Here is a 23,223-nt window from a genome sequence, read left to right on the forward strand (position 1 = left end):
TTCTGGGCATCCCCAGCAAATTTTGTTCCTATTCAGTCACTTTGTTCTGCAAATTTTTAGGTGGTGAATTTTCTGCTTTTAAGCTGTTTTTGTTGAATTCTTGCTATTGTGGTAATTTTCTATCTATTTTCTTTTGTTCCTTATCACAAAGTACTGAACTAGCATAACCTAGGTGGCACAGTCAAGATTGATTCTATGGCTTATGGGAATCATGGGCTTCAACGAATCCTGCACGGCTTCAAATGCATTTTAATAGGTTACATCAGTATCGAAGGTACCTGTAAAGTTCCTTAATTTAGATATAATCTTATTGAAGTACTTCATTTGTATTTAAATATATATTCACAGTGTAAACCAGAATACAAAGTCCCAGGGCTGTATGTTATCGACTCAATTGTGCGCCAATCTCGTCATCAGTTTGGTCCAGAAAAGGATGTGTTTGCTCCCAGATTTTGCAAGAACATCAATACAACTTTCCAGAACTTGTACAAATGTCCTGCTGATGACAAGGTATGTGGATTCCCTCCGGTCTTATTAATGTATGTTGTTTTATTGCACTAAACTAAAATGTTTGATTCTTTACAGAAAGGGCATGTTAATTAGCTTCTAAATGAATGAAGCCAATTTAGCTAGTACTCTTTAAAAGACTGATCAATGCAGGCTAATCCATTTTATCAAAAGCAGAAGAGGAACTAGCCTCAGTAGTTTAAAATGTGCACCTATTTTTAATTAATCTTTACATTTGTTTAGCTCAATCATTGAATTTTAAAAGTGGTTAACTAGGTACCTGATCAGAGTTCATAATCTTGGAGAAAGTAGAAAAGGAAAAGTTGAAAACTTGCAATAACAAATATTATGCAGATGCAAGAAAATGTGCAGATGCTGGGGTTGAGTGCAGTACACATAAGCGTGGAGAAACTCAGCAGGTCAAGCAGCATCCATGAAAAGTAACAGGCATTCAACATTTCAAGTCTGAGTTCTTCATGAGGAATGTGGTAAAAAAAGGTAGGCTCCTGAATATAATTTTATTTGTGTGTCTATCTGTTTTTACAGATCCCTGACAAAGGACTCAGGTCTAAAATGTTGACTGCCTTTTACTTTCTATGGATACTGTTTGACCTACGGAGATTCTCTTGCACTTTAGTGTGTTGGTGCTCATTGAATGACGCTTATGCCTTGGGTTAATTAAAATTATTAGTAGTGTGCAGAATGAATTTAAAAAAAAATCCATGTATTGATTTTCAAAAGCAATGAACAGCAGATCAGTGAAAATGGAGAAAAAATAAGCAGTTGATGCCAAAAAGGCAATATAGAACAGTACATCACAGCAATACACCCTTCATTCCACAATGTCTGAACTGATCATGATGCCAGTCTAAACCATTCCCATCTACATAACATTCATCCCCCTTTATTCTCTGTCTGTCTAAATGCTTCTTAAACATGGCTATAATGTCTGCTACCACTTTCCTGGCAGCATGTTCCAGGGACCATTATGTGTGCATGTGTAAGTTAAAAAAACATGTCTTGCATAGCTCCTTTAATAATTTTCCCTTACCTTTAACCGGTGGCATCTAGTTTTTGATGTTTCCATGCTGGAAAGAACTCCTGCCCATCTACATAATCTATGCCTCATAACCTCATAAGTTTGTACTCTTCTCTCAGATTATCCTGCACTCCAGCAAAAGTCCTCCAAGTGTGCCCAACCCCTTCTTGTAGTTAATACTCTCCAATTCATGCAATATCCTGATGAACCTCTTCTCCACCCACTCTAAACTCTCCATATATTTCCTGTATTGTGGTTAACAGAATTGGACACAATTGCCAACTTTTTAACTCAATGTTTCAACTGCTAAACTAGGCCATCCAGTCAGAATAACATCCTCCACCATTACACTAGCAGAATTTATTAGCATCTTTAAAAGAAGAGGCTACCTACTCCTCACACTGTTTACACAAAAATGTTTGAGAAAATCAAGTCACACAGCATTTTTTTTTTATGCCACAGAGATAAAGATACGTAACCTATGTTTTGGTCTGAGGCCTTCAAAGTATGAACAAAAAGCTGACAGGCACCTGAATTCAATGTTGAGGGGAGGGGCAGGAGAAGGAGTACAGGGTCACAGGTGGATATGGGTGGAAGGGCATGAGTAAAAAGTTTAGAAGTGATGGGGGAGGAGATAATTCTCGAAAGGGAAAGAGTGGGGGTAGAGCTGGAAAAAAGGAAACGGGGAAGTGTCCTAATGAAAACCAAAGAACTTGATGTTAATACTATCTGGTTGGAGAGTTCCCAGAAGGAATATTAGGTGATGCTCCTCTAATTTCCTGGTAGCCTTGGTTTGGCATTGCTTGAGGCCATGGTCAGGCAGGGAGTGGGGCGCAGAAATAAAATGGTCAGCCACTGGAGATCCTCGCCATTGTTGTGGGCACAACAAAGATGCTCAGCAAAATGATCTCCCAGACTGCATCCAATCTCTCCAATGTAGAGTAGGCCACTCCAGGACTGCTGGATGCAGTGGATGGCCCCTGCAGATTCACAAATGAAGAGTACCTTCACTGAGAAGGACTGTTTGGGTCCTGAATGATAGTGAAGGAGGTGGAGTGGCACAAATGGAGTACTTCCTACAGTCACAGAGGTAGGTACCAAGGGGCTGATTAGTGGGAAGGGATGTGTGCATGAGGGAGTCATGGAGGGAGCAGTCCCACCCCCTATCACTTCTCAGTTTTTATCTCGTGCCCTCCCACCCATAGCCACCTGTGACCTTGTGATTGCTCTTTCCCTTGCCTCTACCCCACCATTTTATTCAGGCCTGCCTGGTTTTTGCTGATACGTTGATGAAGGGCTGGGACCTGAAACATTGGTTATGTATCTTTATCTTTGCTACATCAGCATGACTTGCTGAGTTTCTCCAGCATTTTTGTACAATCACAGATCTGCACTTTTTCTTGCTAAAACTATGTAACAATTGCTCTGAAATGGTATTAAACGAGGTTGCTGCATCTTGGGTAGTTCTCAATAGGAAAATATTTTAATTGCCTGTCATCGCAACTCGTACACTTTTAACACTCCATAACTAAATGTGATATGCTGCCTAGATAATCTATTGAATGCTAGGTATTCATTTTATTTCTACACAAATGAGAAATCAATTGATATTTGTTTTTGTTTGTGATCAAGCCTGAGCCCCCTATCCTTATCTGTGACTTGTACTAGTCCCGGTTATATTTTTAGAATGATCATATATGCTCTGGTGGCTTGCTGGAATATGAAAGAAAACATACAAATACTTAACTGGCAAAAGCATTTTTTCTTCTAACTCTACTTTAATTTTCCATGAAGTAAATGACAAACTACCGTAATACTGCTGGGAATCTGAAATAAAACTGTAAAAGTGCTGAGAATACTCAGTCTGGTAGTGTCTGAACAGACAGAAATTGTAATTTCAGGCTAATTAACTTTTCATCCATTCAATTGAAATCTGAAAGGTCACCAATTTGAAATATTAATTCTGTTCTGCTGCCTGTTTATTCTAATCCAATTTGCATGTTCTACGTTTTGTCTTTTTAGATTATGTCCAATTTAAGCATGTTAGTCTGTCTTGATAACCATTTGTGGAGCTTTCCTTCTTTTGATATTTTCTACTTCTTACAATGGGTCATCAGTTTCTTTTGCTTTGTTACTGATTTGACAATACTGTAGTTGCAAAAAGACTTACCTGTTCTTCTCAAAACTTTATAAAATTTTCACAGCTTTTCCCTAAAAATTAAATATCCTCATAAACCTTACCTGACATGGTTTTTGAAATAATTTTTAGTCTAATCATAGTAAATTCTTTTATACCAAGAAGTTATGAATGTGTGAATCCATCTGCCAAAATATATATTTTCTACTAAGCAGATCTTTTTGAGACTTGGGGAGGTGGTGCCTTATGCTTAATATAAGAATGAGTCAAGCTAAATGCTCTGTAATTCATGGCCTGCAGATATCATAATTTGGATAATCCACTACAATGTAACATCACTATAAAATGTAACAAAGCTGTTGAAAACTGCAGAACCAACCATGTTGCAGATTTCTTGGGTCCTGGTGTACCTGCCATCCCAATATTCACCATCTTCATTCTCTACCTAGTGGAGCATAGGATGTGCAGTATTTCAAGAGCAGGATCTCTGTAATGTGTAATAGTGGAGATAACTTTAAGGTGAAGTATTAGAAAATATGGGTATTGGTGCTTCATAGCTACATCACTAGGAATAGTAAAAGCTGTAAATAAAATTCTGAAGAGTACTAATTCTGTTTTACTAATTCATTTACTTATCTCAGGAAATTCAGAACTATTTCTTTCCTGTAAATAAAGTTAAAAGGGCAAACATTTTGTAGTTTTGCTTGAATGGAAAAATGCCTTGGGCCATTGGAGTGAAAATTTGAAAAACTCCTCTTGTATGTTGTAAAGGTTGCAACTTAAATTCCACTTTAGCTGTATCTAGTGTTTTATTGTCTAGTTTCATAATTTTGTTACCCATTCTTTTCATTCAGTGCATTAAGCTATACGTAGTTTTAAGCCTCTTGTATAATTTTATCTCGGGGGAATTAACACACTTTTGTCCATTCCTGCTTGCTTTGATTTCAATTATTGTATTAAATTTGGGCGGGGTGGGGGGGGGGGGGGGAGAGAGAAACCTTAGCTGATTCTTCAGTGAAGGATCTAAGTAAACATATCTGAACTGAACAGACCAAACATTATCTCAAGCCTGCCTTGTTCAAGATAGCATGTAATACATGAAAAATTACAGTCTTCATCACAAAATTTGAACACTAAATGACACTGAATACTTTTCATCTTCCAGTGGATCCTCTAAGGCCATGAAAATAGAAACTAAAGATCAGTAAAATTCCAATCCTTCCCGTCCATCCAATCCACATAAAATAATTGCTCTGCTGTGTGCATGAGTCTGCATTTATTTCCTCGGGGGTAGCATTCTGTTGTCTGTAGCTTTTAGCTATAAAGTTAATACATTGGATATTAAGAGTTTAGCATAGCTGTAAAACTTTATGCCAGGCTGTGGATTTGTACCAGCATAAAGTGGAGATGCTCAGCTCTAGTTATTTGTGAATGTTGGTGTAGAATTATGCATTTTTCTTGGTTGCATCTGCTGTGTGGCTTCATATTGCATCCTATTTATTAAAATAAATTACAGCTCCTTATTGTCCCAAATTGTACTTGGAGACTGTATGATGCTAGCATTCAACTAACTTTTAAGATGCTAAAACACACTATTTGCAAGACTATTCTGTAAAATGTGTGAAAATTTTGTTACAAATATATAAAATGGTTTGGCATCGTGTAGCAGTCATAATAGGGAGTGTCAGATGCCATTAAAGGAATGAAAGGGAGATGTTTCATTGGTTTGCCATCTGTGGAGCATGGAGGAGTTGTGTTTTTACTGTTCTTCTAGTCTAAACTCAACCATTTACTTTTCATTCTTTTGTATATTGGAACTCGTTATATAAAATCAGGACACATAATGCACAATGCTGCAAAGTGATTTAACTGTTGGGAAATTGAATATCCATTCAGCCTGGGGCTTTGGCACAATTTCACGTTGGTTAAATTGAACTATTCTAGAGCAATACATTTGGCATTCATTCTGAACAGCTTCTAGGATGGATGATATTTTACAATAAATTCTGATTACAGTCATAGCATTAAAAGCCAGAATGTTTCCCTCTTGTCATTGTTAACAATAATTCTCACTAAGTTGCACGTATATTTCTATTGATGTCTTCATCTTAGTCTGTAATGCTGTTGTCTCTGGGAAGGATTCATTTACTCAATCAAAACGTTTTCTTGCTTTCCCCCAATCTTATAAATCTAGATTTCCAGTATTACTGAGATTTTAGCCAATTTTTAAAACTCTTTTACCCTTAAATACGTTAAATTTGAATTGATGATTCATGTGACAACCAAATCCATGCTCTCAAAACTCTGTGAAAATATTTTCTTAACTTCCATTTTAGTGATATATTAATATATTGAGTATTTTGTATTTGGGCTTCATTTTTTTTAAATTAGTCACATCCAAAATGATTTTAAGGGTCTGTTTTTACTGAGTGAAAAGGCACAATCTACTTTTTAAAAGATACAGAAGTATCTTTTCTGCATTGCCTTGAGACTTGGGTATAAAAGATTAGTTTAACCCAAGGAGGAACAAGTGGTATTTTCTGCTTGCTTGGTCTCAACTCCTTTTGTTATCAGAACATTCTTCATCCTGAATTAGCTTACTCAGAACATATTAGAATTGAACCTGGGATTTCTCCTGTCTTAGTGCATGAGATGAATCTTATATTCTATAAATTATTAGAGGAGTATGACACATGTTTAATATCACAAGACTTATTTGTAGTTGGATAGCATAACTTTAGAATTGAATTTTCTTGTGCAGGGATATTTGTTTTCCCTCAAAAGGTCCATAACAGCATAGAAGTCAAAAACTTATTTTAGTTTGGGCTTGAATTATGCTGTTAATCATCGAGAATTACAGAAGAAACTTGGGTATAACCATCTAGGTTCTCTTTAATGAGCTAGTAGAATTTGTAGACCTTTTATTTAAATTTGTGATTAGAATACTCTGGATTCATTTGGTTTTGCAATGTACTGCTTTTATCTCTCAATTTTTCTTTGCCCTTTTACAACAACCCCAGAAATGGCAATTCTACAAACCATCGGAAGAACAATTTCACTGAATTTTATAACAGTTGCCCAGGTTACTTTAAGAATAAATTCCAAAACAGAATCATTAATTTTTATTCCTTTTGAAGAATTTTGCTAATATTTTTATGTATGTGAAGTAGTCAAGCTACTGGTGGTTATTAGTTAAATCTAATGGCCAATCCATGTGTGTTTTACAGAGCAAAGTGGTGCGGGTACTGAACCTGTGGCAGAAGAATGGTGTATTCAAAAGTGAGGTCATACAGCCACTTCTGGATCTGGCTGCAGGGATTCCACCGCCCTCTGTTACCCCTGCTATTGCCAGTACTGCAGCAACTGTGAGCAGCAACACGCCAGGTAGCAGTCTTGCAGCTGCAGCATAAATTAATATTTATGGGTTAAGTGAAAATTAAAACAATTTGGGATTTGAAGCTGATGGAATTGCCCTTTTTGAATTTGCATGCATTTGTAATCTATTTTCTTGGCTTCTTTTGCCGATGTAAACTTGTCAGACTGACTGACAGTGAGTGTGTGTGTGTGTGTGTGTGTGTGTGTGTGTGTGTGTGTGTGTGTGTGTTTGTGTGTGTGTGTATAGAGAGAGAGAGAGATGTGATACAGTCTTCCCATAAAATTCCCTAAACTTTGCAGAAATGACATGAAATAGTTCCCATTGAATTCACTGGGACTACACCATTTAGAAAGTGCTCTAATTTTCCTGCCCAAGATTATCCTCACTTGAATGGATCAAATTTCAAATATAATAATATGCTTAATGTATAATAAAAGATGTGAAGTACATTTTTTGAATCCTCTATGTCTGATTTTCATAAATTCCTACCCCTGCTTTTGAGCATTTTTATCAATCAACAATGTTGATTTCTTTCTCAATTTATCATTTAATGCCCTAACTTTTCCCAACACCAATTTTATTGCCACCTGGTTGCCTTTGAAGGCAAGTCGCATGAAGGACAGGGTAATTGCTGGGTTTGTTTTACTTGCTAATTGTTTCCTACACAGTAAAGCCTTTTTGTTGGTTTTATGTTAAGTGCTCTAACAACCATTTGATTAATCAGGAATATCATGGTAGAGTAGCTTCAATTAATTTTTCTTTGCATCAACCAGTCTCGATAAAGGCTTCAATGACTTTGAACCAGAAACTTGTCCATATCAATTAGTTTTAATTTATTTAATTCAGTGGATGTAGGTATGCATACAAGTAAATAGGTCTAAATTGGTAAATTGTGAGATTCACTGAATCCAAGACACATTGAGACATTTTATTTATAGAGAGAAAACAGAAATGATATACAGGTCCCTTATGCAAAAATCATTAAAAGCTACTTGCATGAAAGAATGCTTAGCTAAGAAACCTGCATAGTGCTTTCTTGGAACCAGAGATCAAGAAATTGGATTTGGTACTACATAAATTCACAAATTAATTGTGGAACTTGAAATTTTAAATAATGAAAACCAGATTAAATTGATAAAATTTACTTTTTAATGAAAAATTATAAAATAATGTTTGGAAAAAAATGAGATGAGTAGTTGGGCGCATTAATATAATTGGGCAATTTTTAAATGAAAATATAACTATTTTTACATTGTTATATTAATCTGAACTTCTCAAAGGCTGGATCGATTTTAAAAAAATTATTGTTGATTTTTCATTAATTAGAGTATCAGGAGAAAATGGATCAAATATGGGTAAATAGACAAGATGATCTATTAAAGTCTTATAGATATTAATTTGCATTTCTTAAATGTCTATAAAATTGCAAAACAATTGGAGTCACTTCAAAGAAGTGCCAATAAGCAGAATATCACATTAAGACACATAAGGAGAAATTAGAATGTGTTGACACACTTTTAAGGAGTAACTTGAAAGACAGAAAAGGGAAAAATTTAGAATGCTGGAATAGACAAATGAACTCCATACTTTTTCCTGTGTTCCAAATGTTTTCGTAGTATATATGTATAGCCTTAATGATACTACATTAATCTTTGCAATACAAAATAAATACCCATTTACTTGGGCTCTATAGAAAACTATTAAAAAAGTATTATAAAAAGGTGTTTGTAATCCCAAAATACAATTTTGTAGAACAGGATTTGCATTTATAAATGTAAATATCCTCCAAGTTTTAAAGGCCCCTATCGGAGATTTGTATCATCAACCTATAGAATGGAAACCAGCTTTGTAAATTTGCTGAAATTCTTCCTATCACCAGATCAGTGTGGTGTAATTACAGTTTTTCAATACATATTTTTAATTAATGTTCTATATCATTGATGTGCAAAGGAATCTGGCAGTTCCTAGAAAGTAGCCACATAAGTTGATAAGGTGGTAAAGAAGGCATGTGGTATGCCTCCCTTTGTTGGATAGGGCATTGAGTTGCAGCTGAAGAGAGCATGTGGTTAGGATGCTCTTGGAGTATGGTGTGCATTTCTGGTTGCCCAGTTACATGAAGGAGATGGAGGTTTTGGAATAGAACAGGAGAGATTTACCAGGGTGTTGCCTGGATTAAAGGGTATAAGCTGTAAGAAGAGGTTGGAGAAATGTGGGGTGTTTTCTCATGGGTAACCCGATAGAAGTTTATAAAATTATGAAAAAGACAGTCAGTCATGTCCTGAATAGACTACCACAAGTAATGGTATAAGTAGATGCAATAGTAATATTTAAGAACTTCTATATAGATGTCTGAATATACAGGGGCAAAGTGGATATTTATCATGTGCAAGCAATGGAATTTTAGTTTAATTTGGTCATCATGTTTGGTGCAAACACTTTGGCCAAAAGACCTGTTCCTGTACTGTTCTGTTTTATATTCTACTAGTAGACAACTCTTTTATTGCAGGTATAAAAGACAGTTGTTAAGCCTCATAATGCAGTTCCCAATTTGTCTAACTCGGTGGTTCTCAACCCTTTTCTTTCCACTTGCATACCACTTTAAGTAATCCCTATGCTATCAGTGCTCTGTGATTGGTAAGGGATTGCTTAAGGTGGTATGTGAGTGGAAAAGGAAGGTTGAGAACCATTGCTTCAGACCCGATTGTTACTGAAATATTTTGGTTGAGAAAAATTATCATTGACCCATTTCCTTTGGAGTTATGAATCTCTGCACTTAATGAGTTAATTAGGTAAGATTAAAACAGTGGTTTTCAAACTTTTTCTTTCCTCTCACATACCATCTTAAGTAATTCCTTACTAATCACAGAGTACTTGTGGCATAGGGAATACTTAAGGTGGAATGTGAGTTTTTAAAAAAAGGTTGTCCACCCCTGTATAGAACATAAGGTGTGGGAAGTGGAGAGAGAGAACCTATTTGTGGGGAGGGGGGGCATGAAGAAAAGTTAGAAGAGAAAAAGTAAGCACAGGAATATTTAGAGAAGAGACAAAAACCGTGGAATCAGATGGTGGTGGGGGGTACCTAATTTTTTAAAAAATCATGTTCATGCAATTAGGTTTAAAGTTGTCCAGGATAAATATGATGTTTTGTTCCTCAAGTTTATGTTTGGCCTCAACCTGACAATGAAAGAGGCCAAGGACAGATATGTCATTGTATTTGTGGCCCTGGACAGAAGTGAGGGAGAAAATGAAGGGACGCTTACAACTTTTGCAGTTATAACAAAAAGTGCCTAAGGAGGAGGAAATTTGTGTAGGGAGAGATGCGTGGATGATAGAGTCTCAGAGGGACATGTCCCTGTGAAAAGTAGAGAGGGGAAGATGTAGTTGGTAGTGAGATCATTGCTGAAGTTGGCACTAGTGGGATCATTGCTGAAGTTGGTGCATATGTCAGAGGATAGTGTGCCGGATGGGGTGGAAAGAGAGGACTTGAGGGCTCTGCTTTCAGGAAAGAAGTGCAGGGTCCTGATAGAGAATGGATGTGTCAAGGGATTGCATACCCATGAAGGCAGTGGGGCTTGTGAATTGGAATTCTTGAAAGGACTGGAGGGCATGAATGCTGTCTCAGATATTGGAGGGAAAGGACTGGACAAGGAGGGCAAGATCATGTCGACCTACAAGGAGATAGCCTCTCTTTTTTTCCCCTCTCTCTCCCCCTTTCCCACACTTTTCTCCCCTCTCATCCCCATCTTAATGGTTTTGCCCTCTCCCTATCTCTCCACCTGCCACACCTTCTCCCCTGTACTTTCTCGCCTTTGGACCCCATCCTCCGTTTCCATCCCCCTTTATGTTTTCAAATTTTATCGTCTAAATAAAGGATTCAGTCCCGAAAAGTTGACATTTCCACCTTTGGAGGCTGTTTGACCTGTTGAGTATGTCAGGTAATTTTTTTGCTCAAGATTCCAGCATGTACAACTGATGTGTTTTTTCAAAAATGCTGAGGCCTGAAATTACAGCTTATTATTTTTTAAATTTAGCATAACCAAAAAAATGTTCATTAAAGTTTGCCTCTTGCAACTTTTGAATTCTCCATTCCTCATGGTTTCAGAGGAACTCTGAGGAGAATGTAGATGTTTTGCTCATGATTTTCCAGAGTCCTTTCGATTCAAGAATTTTCCTTATGCAGGCTATCCAAGGTTGCGATGACAGGTCTTATGAATGTCCCTATTTATTGACAAGCTTCCATAATACTATTAAATGCATATTCATACATGCATTCATTCCTACAAACAGCAGAACTAATTTCCTCTCGCTCTTCACTTCAAGAAATTGTTTATCTGTCTTATGTTACCATTCATAATTATGTTTTGGTTACCATATTGATTTTTCTTTTGTCTGTTTTTTGAATGAATGCAAAATCAGCTGACCATGTCAGCAAATTGGCACTCATTGATAACCAGGGAGGGGCTGTAGATTGGAAAACTAAAAACAATTGTGGTATACATACTGAAATCTAAAATTAACAAATAATGTGTCCACCTTAAAACGAGATTGTAGGGAACCAATATTAATTTGTTATGGATAAGTATGTTGAATAAATGTGTATTGTTCAAATCAGTAACCAAAGAAATAAAAATATCTAAATGCCTTGTTTATTGAGGCTTTCAGAAAATAATTGAAAAAAAATGATTTATGTTAATTAAAAGTAAAGCTTGTTGAATTCAAGAGAGCTATTTTGGAATTGTTTTCATATTTCAAAGGAAATTAACCTACAAGGACATGTTCTTTACTATGTTTATAATAGCAAGTATTTACCATATTTAGTAATACTTTGATAATACATTTGAGAGCCACTTACTCAAGATTGCTAATGAGACAAAAATTAATGGAATTGTCAGTAGTTTGGCCAGAAACATAGTGACAAAGATACATTGACTGATTTAAGAAAATCAAATAAAACCTGCTCATGGTGGAAATCAGACCTAAGATCGAATGCTGGACACACTCAACAAATCTTTCATCTCTGTGGAACCAGAATTCACGTTTGGGTCAGAGATTCTTTGTCAGAACTGACAGAGGTCTCGAACTGATTAAGTGAATGGCCATTTCAGCCCATGCCTCCCAATTAACCTATTCCCCTGGTATATTTTGAAATGTGGGAGGAAACCGGAGCCCCCAGGGAAAACCCACGCAGACACAGGGAGAAAGCCAGCACGGGATTCAAACCCCGGTCCCGATCGCTGACGCTGTAAAGGTGCTAACAGCTACCATACCCATGGCAGGTGGCTTCAGCATGGATAGAATAGCATGTAATGAATACAGTTCAAGGGTAAGAAAGGATGTTTTTCACCTCTGAAAGAGGTCTTGTAGATGGACTCTCAAACTCACATTATTAAGGAAAACATAAAAACTAAATTTATATTCTATTGAATGGAGGAGGTGAATGTGCACTTTGAGGACAAAAGGAATTCTCCACCTTAGATAACATACTGGCCTAAGGTGACCTAAAAACCGAGTTAGACAACACCTTAAATAAACGCTGGTAGAAATGTAGAAGTCTGTACAATTAAATAAAAACAATGGTGTTGTAATTAATAATTTAAATTTTGCACAAGGTAGACTTTTTGTGAGCCAATGTGCAGCCTGGATTGTGGATGGTGTTGGAATATAAACCAGCCTTAATTGCATCAAATGGCTACACTTGCAGATGAAAAATAACATGGTGGTGTTGTCAGACTGCTTCGTTCATACTTTAAATGACCTGAAAAAGAGCAACTGTTTTTCTTTTAAATCCTACAACCATGAAGATCTGTGCCTAAGGTGACTGTGCCAATGGTGGGCAGTGTTTCATGTGGGTTTGCAGACTCAGGGGGAGCAGCGGAATGATGCCGGACACCAGAAACTGGGAGAGCATCCCTTGTTGAGAAGCATGGGAGACAACCATACAGGGAAGGTGACCACGGCAACAGGCCATCAAAGGGCTCAGTGGGGAAAAAGACCACATAGTCTGTGAACAGTTGGACTTGTGGTTGAAGGACTCACACAGGCTGTGGGCCGATGGAGTCTGGCTCATAGGAGCGACGTATCGGTCCAGGATTCTAGAGGGTGCTGAGGGCAAAGAAGGTTCTCGATGGTCATCAGGTGCTGAAGACTTTTTGATTGTATCGGAGTTTTCGATCTGGAGCTTGGGCAAGGGCAAATTATTGGTCACTCCATGACTTTTCAAGGAGTCTCTTTTGCTACTCTTTCTTTTATTGTTAGGGGCACTGGACAATGCTCATGGGAACTCTGCCTTCTGGCAGGCAAAAGTTGAAGTACATCATGTATATTAGACTTTTTTGTATTATTACGTGACAATAAAAAGAACTTTGAATGTTGAAAATACACACACACACACACACACATCATCATTATCCACAGGGTATATGTTTCAAGACCCCCAGTGGATGCCTGAAACCGTGGATAGTACTGATCCCTATACAGGGTATGCACCACATAAAGTCCACAGTACATTCTGTGAAATTGTGACGTTGTTTGTGTTTGACGTCTAGCAAAGCTAGATGGGGATACTGAAGTATACCTGTAAGCATTTTATTTGTAAGTAGGGATCAGTGTGGGGACCGACGCGGGGTTGTGGATCAGTGTGGGAACTGACACTGGGCTGTGGGTGAGAGTGGGGCAGTGGGATCAGTGTGGAGACCGATACAGACAGGGCCGTGGGGAGAAAACGGGGCAGTGGGATCAGTGTGAGGACTGACATGGAGCTGTGGAATTAGTGTAGAGACTGGTGCAGGGCTCTGGGGAGAGAGTGGGGCAGTGGGATCACTTTCAGACCGCGGTTGTCCACAGGTAACTGAAACAGTGGAATTTGAAACCACGGATAAGGGAGGAACCCACTGTATTCTATTTTAATGAGCTTTGAGAAATGTACTCCTTGAAGTGATCAAGTTTTATTTGTTGATGGTAAGAAAATTTGATAAAAGGTGCCATAGAACTTACTGAAGTGCCATTTTTGTGAAGTATTGTTAGTTCGAGAATTTGGTTTCCTCCACTGGGAAATAGTGGTATGGAATCTTCAATGCCTAGTTGAGAGACCTAAATGTGATACAAATGCTGTAACACATGACTAGGCTAGGTAATACTTTTTCAGTGAGTAAAGACTTGGCAGTCAAAATATCCTCCTTTGTCATTTTCTAAGATTTCTAGTATGTTTGAGAGAAGCAGGTACCTTTGAAGCTACCATATTTGATGGCAAATAAGGCACTCAGGCATAGAAGAGCGCCTGCCCCCACACCGGCCTGCCCCCACACCAGCCTGCCCCCACACCGGCCTGCCCCCACACCGGCCTGCCCCCCACACCGGCCTGCCCCCCACACCGGCCTGCCCCCCACACCGGCCTGCCCCCCACACCGGCCTGCCCCCCACACCGGCCTGCCCCCCACACCGGCCTGCCCCCCACACCGGCCTGCCCCCCACACCGGCCTGCCCCCCACACCGGCCTGCCCCCCACACCGGCCTGCCCCCCACACCGGCCTGCCCCCCACACCGGCCTGCCCCCCACACCGGCCTGCCCCCCACACCGGCCTGCCCCCCACACCGGCCTGCCCCCCACACCGGCCTGCCCCCCACACCGGCCTGCCCCCCACACCGGCCTGCCCCCCACACCGGCCTGCCCCCCACACCGGCCTGCCCCCCACACCGGCCTGCCCCCCACACCGGCCTGCCCCCCACACCGGCCTGCCCCCCACACCGGCCTGCCCCCCACACCGGCCTGCCCCCCACACCGGCCTGCCCCCCACACCGGCCTGCCCCCCACACCGGCCTGCCCCCCACACCGGCCTGCCCCCCACACCGGCCTGCCCCCCACACCGGCCTGCCCCCCACACCGGCCTGCCCCCCACACCGGCCTGCCCCCCACACCGGCCTGCCCCCCACACCGGCCTGCCCCCCACACCGGCCTGCCCCCCACACCGGCCTGCCCCCCACACCGGCCTGCCCCCCACACCGGCCTGCCCCCCACACCGGCCTGCCCCCCACACCGGCCTGCCCCCCACACCGGCCTGCCCCCCACACCGGCCTGCCCCCCACACCGGCCTGCCCCCCACACCGGCCTGCCCCCCACACCGGCCTGCCCCCCACACCGGCCTGCCCCCCACACCGGCCTGCCCCCCACACCGGCCTGCCCCCCACACCGGCCTGCCCCCCACACCGGCCTGCCCCCCACACCGGCCTGCCCCCCTCACCGGCCTGCCCCCCTCACCGGCCTGCCCCCCTCACCGGCCTGCCCCCCTCACCGGCCTGCCCCCCTCACCGGCCTGCCCCCCTCACCGGCCTGCCCCCCACACCGGCCTGCCCCCCACACCGGCCTGCCCCCCACACCGGCCTGCCCCCCACACCGGCCTGCCCCCCACACCGGCCTGCCCCCCACACCGGCCTGCCCCCCACACCGGCCTGCCCCCCACACCGGCCTGCTTCCCCAGGCAGAGGGGCCAGCATGCCACTGGGAGAGAGTGGAGCAATGGACCGGTGGCGGGTTGCCAGGAGAACCTCCTGACAGTCCACCACCAGCCCCCACACCAATCCCACTGCCTGCCACCAGCCCCCAATGAATGATGCCGGTGATGCAAGTGAGCCATGCTTCGATGATGATTACTGTCGGCGTTTACTCATCATTATCACCCTAATTTTAACTTTGCATATTAGACTCGGGATATTTTTGAGCTGTTTTTTGGGAGTAAAAAAGTGGCTCCTGTATGCTATCAAATACAGTATCTTTGGTTTCCATTATGTGTTTCTTATTCCATATGCGTATTAAGGTTATTTGTTGCTCAAGGACCGTACCCTCCATACTGTTTGGGTCAGACACATTTTTCCCCTTTATTTTTCCCCCGTGCTTCACAGTTTTAAATTTGAAATAAAATAATTCACATGTGATTAAAGTGCACATTCCAGATTTTATTAAAAGGGATTTGTATACAGTTTGGTTTGACCATGTAGATATTACAACATTTTTTTATACTTTATGCCCCACTTCAGGGCACCATAATGTTTGGGACATGCAGCTCCACATGTGGACGTGATTACTCGGGTATGTTTAATTGCTTTGTTTGTGCTGGTGTCAGAGAGCTAGGCTTGCTTCTAACCTTTTGATCACCTTTAGTGTCTGGAGTTGACATTTTTAAACAAGAAGACCAGAGTTGTGCCAATGAAAGTTACAGAAACCATTATGAGGCTGAAAAACAAGATATCGCCCAAACCTTAGGATTACCAAAATCAACTGTTTGGAACATCATTAAGAAGAAAGAGCGTACTGGTGAGCTCAGTCATCGTAAAGGAACTGGTAGGCTAACAAACACTTACATTACTGATGACTGAAGAATTCATTGTAATGAAGAAAAATCCCCAAACTCCTGTCCAACAGACCCCAAATGGCAGGTGTGGATGTGTCAAATGACAACTGCCTGCAGAAGACTATGAACAGAAATACAGAGGCTACACTGCAAGATGCAAACCACTAGTAAGCCACAGAAACAGGGTGACCAGATTACAGTTTGCCAAGAAGTATTTTTAAAAATTCTGGAAAATGTTCTTGTAAACAGATGAGATTAACCTGTATCAGAGTGATGGCAAGAGCAAAGTGTGGCAGTGTAAAGGAACCATCCAAGATCCAAAGTATACCACGTCATCTGTAAAACATGGTGGGGGTATTATGGCCTGGTTATGTATGGCTGCCACAGGTACCAGAACACTTACCTTCATTGATGATGCAACTGCTGATAGCAAAATGAATTCTGAGGTGTATAGAAAATTTTACCTTTTCAAGTTCAAGCAAATGCTTCCAAACTTATTGGATGACACTTCAATAGCAAGACAATGATCCCAAACATACTACTAAAGCAACTAAGCAGTCTTTCAAAGCTGAAAACTGGAAAATACTTGAATGGCCAAGTCAGTCACCTGATCTAATTCCAATTAGGCATGCTTTCCATATGCTGAACAGAAAACGTAAGAGGACAAGCCCCTGAAACAAGCAGGAGCTGAAGATGGTTGCAGTAGAAGTCTGGCAGAGCATCACCAGTGAAGATACTCAGCACCTGGTAATGTCTATGAATCACACTTCAAGTAGTCATTGCATGCAAGGGGCATGCAACAAAGTACTGTAGGACTACATGTATGCACCACTTAACTTCCGACCACATATGTCTGTGGTCCCATAATTATTCCGTTACCGTGAGCAAGTCTGCAGCAATTTAGAAAAAGCGATCGCTTTTGAAATTATATACTGTATACCCAAACTAATCCAACTGCCCCATGCTCTCCCCATGGCCCTTTATCAGTCCACACACTGATCCCACTACTCTGCTCTCCCCTCACAGCCCTGTGTCGGTCCTCACACTGATCCCAACTTGTAAGTTAAAATTTTACAGGTACACTAGTGTCCCATATAGCTTTCAAATGTATATAATATGATGTTCACATAATGTCTACATTGCTTAATGCCCTATTTCACAGAATGCATCATGGATGTTAAGCAGCACACACCTGTTACTTTAATATACATACTATTGCTATGTCCAAAATATTATGGTGCCCTCAAATGATTTGACTCTGTAGAAAAAATGCTATAATTTCTAGTTAAACCAAAATGTATACAAATAACACTTGTCCCTTTTTTCTTTATGGTAACCAAATATTATCTTTTGTATTTATTAACTTTTTAATTTAATGTACTGGTGTCATTTTTAAATAAAATACCTGTTTGGCTGCAGCAAGTGAGATTTTCAGTGCTTGTGCACATTTTAAATTGTATATATGATAACAGACTATATCATTATCAAAGCTCTTACATCGCTGAATTCAGGAAACAGGTGGTGCCCTTGCATGACTTCTTTTGAGTTAGTAAAGAGGTCCTTGTTCAAGAACTTGCAAAAGACCTCAATGGGTACATGTGGGGGACTTCATGCCAAAGAGAACAATTAGTGGTTTCCCTAACCAGAAACCATGACTAAACTGAGATCCATTCACTATTGAAGGTCATATCTGAGGCATTGAAGTCAGCATTAAACAAGAAATCCTTCTCAAGGTCATCACAGATACTAAGAGGCAGTACTGAACCAAGCTTGAGTTCCAGATGCCAAGTGATTGTGGTAGGGCATATATGCTTTCCAGGGCTATAAAGTAAAACTAGGCAGAATATTAAGTAACAGTGCACACTCTCCAACAAACTCTATTCATTTTTTGTGCACCTCGAACAGAAGGTCAATAAGTAGCACACAGCACTTAAACTTCAAACCTATCTGCGACCATAGTCACCACCACAGATATTAGATCTGCCTTGCAGAGAGTGAACCTGCAGAAAGGGACTGGCCCATTTGGAGTCTCTGGATGGTTCTCAAACCTGTGTATGTTAGCTAGCAAGAATATTCATGGACGTCTGAAGCTCTCCCTGCTACAGGCAGATGTAGCCACTTGCTTTGAGAAAGTCACTACCATTCCAGTAGTGAAGAAGTCTAAATGATGACTGGCTGTGGCGGTTGTGACATCCATTATCATGAAGTGTTTTGAGAGGCTGGTCATTGACTCACATTAACTCCATCCTCCCAACAGCGTCAGCCCATTTCAACTTCCCTTTGATCAGATGCCAAATGTCCCTCCTACCTATATTACATGCTCTTGCCCCTTCTTTAGAGGCAGTCTTGCTGGTTGGAAAAAAGCATACCCAGAGATTAAGAGGGAGGAGTCTTGACATTTTAGTTTGAAGGGAGAACAGTGTGAAAGATGGTGTGTATGTGAGGAGGAAAAAAATATGCATTGTGAAGACACACTGCCAGGTATTGCCTTGAACTTGAGTCCACAGTTGTAACCTGATCCATCTTTGTGAAGTCGATGGTGTTCTAGAATAGAATAGTGGCCTCTGATTCCTCTGGTTTTCACTTCCTACCTAGTGACCATCTGTAATCATGAAAGGGTTGGTGTCAGCAATGTGCATTGCTTTGTGTATGTGTTGCCACAAATTGTGATGCGAGCCTCTGCCTATCCAACATGCGTTCAGATTCCTTCTGTTGTAGCTTGTGTCTTAGCTGAATTGCAATCTGCAGTAATTGTCATTTAGTTCAAGTAGTGAGTTTGAATATTTCTAGCAGGAATGTGAAGCCAGTTTGAACAGTGAAACCCCATTATAATGCGATGGTTCAGGTCCAAAAAATTGGATCGCGAGAAAAGAGGCGTTGTGCTAAATCTGGATCATGAAAACAGCGTTTTCAAAAAAAAAACCACATATATAATACCTGTATTTGAAGTCATTTTTTATTTATTGCAATCATTATTTTATTTCTTAAAAAGACAATTTAGTGTTCGTTTCCTGAATCCAGCATGTCACTGGCAGCAGGTGAAATACATAATGCTTCTGAGTTGGAGGATTTTTATGTGGTCCGTCTCCTGTGGGTCTCCACCCAATGTAGGCTAGCCTTAGACACTTTCAGAGGTGGAGGTGGAGGCTCCTCATTGTCATGCTGTGGTTTGGGAACTGGTGCTATAGTAACGTTACGGACAATCTTGGAGTCCATCAGATGCTTGTATGTTGGGCATTTGTCATCAGCAGAGTTCCACTGGTGAAAATCCTCTTTGCTAACTTGAAACAGCCTCTGAGCCTCACCCACCTTTTCACCTTTGAAGCTGTACATTGCTCATCTTCATCTTTCGTGATTTTCGTGATGAAAAGGCTGGATCCTGAACCTTTTTCCACACCCGAGGATCTGACTACTGCCCAGCCCTTCCCACCTAAGTGGCAAATTTCTTTAATGTTCATGCTTTTCAGATAGTCTTCCAGCGTTGTTGATCTGTGTACATTTCTACAAATTAATTCACACCTGTAACTCTGCTTGAACATGGAGATGGTTCATGCTTTTCAGATAGTCTTCCAGCGTTGTTGATCTGTGTACATTTCTACAAATTAATTCACACCTGTAACTCTGCTTGAACATGGAGATGATCCCCTGATCTTGGGCCTGGATCTTAGATGCAGTGTTCTTTGGGAGGTAAGAAGCTCTGACATTTCCATTGCAGCTTAATAGGTTGGCGGGACAGTTGTCAAGCAAGAGAAGAGCTTTGGGTTCCAGCTTATGCTTACGCAAATGAGTGCAGACAGCAGGGACAAAAGTTACGCAAAACCAATCCTCAAAGATGACACTAGTCATCCTAGCATTGCTGCTCTGCATGTACTTGAACAGTAATGACTTCATGTCGACGTGGTGAAAACAGCAGGGCAAGTAAAATTTGCCAATCATAAATGGCTTTAACTTGTGTGTTCCATTCTTGTTACACAAAATAACTATGTCACGTGATCTTTGTGTTGTTTGAACCACTCACGTTGATGGGCATCATCTATGCTAGACAGTGTGCGGTTTGGGATCATCTTGTAGCAAAGGCCTGCTTCGTCATAGTTGTACACTTGTTCTTCTTTCTAGCCTCCTACTTCTAAGATAGTTTTTAATTCTGCCGGGTATTGGCTGGCGGCGGCACTGTCAGCTGAGCGAATTTTTTTGTAGCCTCCTACTTCTAAGATAGTTTTTAATTCTGCCGACTGTCAGCTGAGCGAATTTTTCCAGACACTAACATTGAGAAATCCCGTGATAGTGTTTAAACTGGTCTAGCCATTCATTGCTAGCTTTGAACTGCGAGGTTTCTCCATTGGTCAGCTGGTCACACTTCTCAGCTTGAGCTTGCTTGAACGAACCACTCGTATGGGGAGACATCAAGGCTGACAACTTTGCCTGTCTTCATGCGTTTGGCCTTTAGTCATGCCTCTTCCTCAATTTTCCAAAGCAACGTGTGTAACTTATCTTCCTGAGATTTCCAGCCACGAAGTGTTGATTCAGGTATGCCGAGGTCATGTGCAACTTGGGTTTGACTTTTTTTCTTGGTTGCGTCAAGTGTGTGAAGCTTATATTTCACTGAGAAAGATTTTTGTCTTCTAACGTTTCATTTTGATTTCAAAAGAATTTCATTTCCAGAAAGAGGGGGGAAGATGGGTCCACTGGCTGATCGCATTATATCTGGGTTCGCGTTAAATCAGGATTCTACTGTATGTTTATTTCAAAGCATTACTATCTGAAATTGTACTGCAGGTGTGTGAAAGTTGATGTTCCATAAGTTTGAACAGATTAGCTTTGTGATAGATTCAGAGAATTTTTAGGCATGGAAGTGATCCACTGAATATATATTAGAACTAAAAGAACTATGCCATCTTTTCCTTTCCAATTCCCTGGTGACATGGGAGGCAAGGCAATTTGATGCATGATGGAAAGAGCTGATGCATGATGGAAGGACCTAATACTGATACCTTAGTACCACCCCAGAGCATATTTATCTAATATAGAATTCTTGCCTCACTGGGAGGGAAGAAGGAAGATAATTAAATGATCAAAACCAACAAGGCAGGGGTGTGGCAATTTGCACAACAATGAGGTCATAATACTCATTAACTCAATTAAAATATGATCAAATTAGCAATCTTGTTCTTGCAACAGCCTATACATATCTGATATAAACCCTTTCATTCCTGTATCTACAATTAAAATCTCAAACTTCGTTTGACCTGGTAAGACTAAATCCCTACAAAGTGTGTTTGTAAAACATCTCGAACTTGATAATAAGCCATGTAAGAATTTAATGAAATACCAAACTTCTCTTGTAATCTATTAAATTTAGAAAATCTGCCTGCCTCAAAACAAGTACTTATTCCTTTCATTTCCCAATTTTTCAAATAAGAATTATTTGAAGAAAACTGAATTAATTTTTTCTGATACAACGGTGACTTCACTGAAATTTTCCCTTCAGGCCCTGTAAGTTCATCTTGCTTATACCAAATATCCATTATATATCGTAATACAGATAATTTATATTTTTGTAACACTGAAGGATTCCATTTATAAATAAAATGACTTTCATTTTCATATATTTGATCCAATTCGACTTTTGCCCACATAGGTGGTTGTTGCGTATCAAATAATCTATTAATAAATTTCAATTGTGCTGTCTCATAATAATTTTGAAATTGTGTTAATTGGAGTCCACCCCATTCATACCGCCATGTTAATTTTTGCATAGAAACTCTTGACAGTTTACCTTTCCACAAAATAATTGAATTATTTTATTTAATTCCTTAAAAAAATTTCTTTGGTATCACACAATGGATTGAAAAAGGTATTGTATACGAGGGTATATATTCATTTTTATACAATTAACTCTCCAAATTAAAGTCAACAGTAAATCTTTTCATCTTTGTAAGTCTTGTTCAGCAACGATATATAATTTAAATTATATGTCCTGATATTCTCTTAACTGTAACTCCTAAATATTTATTTTATTAGACCATCTAAATTTAGTAATTTGTGTCCAATCCATATAATCTTCATCTGATATAGATAATATTTCACTTTTTTCCCCAATTAACTTTATAACCTGAAAGTATACCATATTGACGATCTGGAAGTAGGGGTGGAGAATTGGATAAGCAAGTTTGCAGATGATACAAAGATTGGTGGTATTGTGGACAGTGAGGAAGATTACCACAGATTAAAAGGTGATTTAGGAAGGCTGGAGGTGTGGGCTGAGAAATGGCTGATGGAATTTAATACAGATAAGTGTGGGGTGTTACATTTTGGAAAGACAAATCTAAATAGGTCATATGCATTAAATGGTAGGCTATTGAGATGTGCAGAGCATCAAAGGGATTTAGGAGTTGTGGTAAATAGTACCCTCAAGGCTGATACTTAGGTAGATGGTGTGGTGAAGAAGGCATTTGGAATGTTGGCCTTCATAAATCAGAGTATTGAATTCAAGAGTAGGGAGGTTATGATGAAATTGTACAAGGCATTGGTGAGGCCAAATTTGGAGTACTGTGTACAGTTTTAGTCACCAAATTATAGGAAAGATATAAACAAAATAGAGAGAGTGCAGAGAAGGTTCACGAGAATGTTGACAGGATTTCAAGGTTTGAGTTACAGGGAAAGGTTGTGCAGACTGGGGCTTTTTTCTCTGGAGCGTAGAAGATTGAGAGGGGACTTGATAGAGGTGTTTAAGATTTTAAAAGGGACAGACAGAGTAAACGTGGATAGGCTTTTTCAATTAAGAGTGGGGGAGATTCAAACTAGAGTGCATGGTTTAATA

The 23,223-nt window shown here is 40.4% G+C and overlaps 1 protein-coding gene across 3 annotated transcripts in view; it reads left to right on the forward strand.

The window, feature by feature from the left end:
- tiam2a (TIAM Rac1 associated GEF 2a) overlaps nucleotides 1–23,223 on the forward strand; it is a 227,221-nt gene that overhangs the window by 48,239 nt on the left and 155,759 nt on the right. For 2 of the 3 annotated variants that reach the window (XR_011355801.1, XM_069931598.1), the window contains exons 4-5: nucleotides 349–510; nucleotides 6,911–7,067. Coding sequence is in view for 2 of the 3 variants with exons in the window: in XM_069931598.1 (XP_069787699.1) it covers nucleotides 349–510; nucleotides 6,911–7,067 (319 nt within the window). In the remaining variant the exon portion in view is untranslated. The remainder of the gene's footprint in view (nucleotides 1–348; nucleotides 511–6,910; nucleotides 7,068–23,223) is intronic. The other variant, XM_069931599.1, reaches the window with a different exon arrangement.

This window comes from Narcine bancroftii, chromosome 4 (assembly GCF_036971445.1).
Source record: "Narcine bancroftii isolate sNarBan1 chromosome 4, sNarBan1.hap1, whole genome shotgun sequence".
NCBI lineage: Eukaryota > Metazoa > Chordata > Chondrichthyes > Torpediniformes > Narcinidae > Narcine > Narcine bancroftii.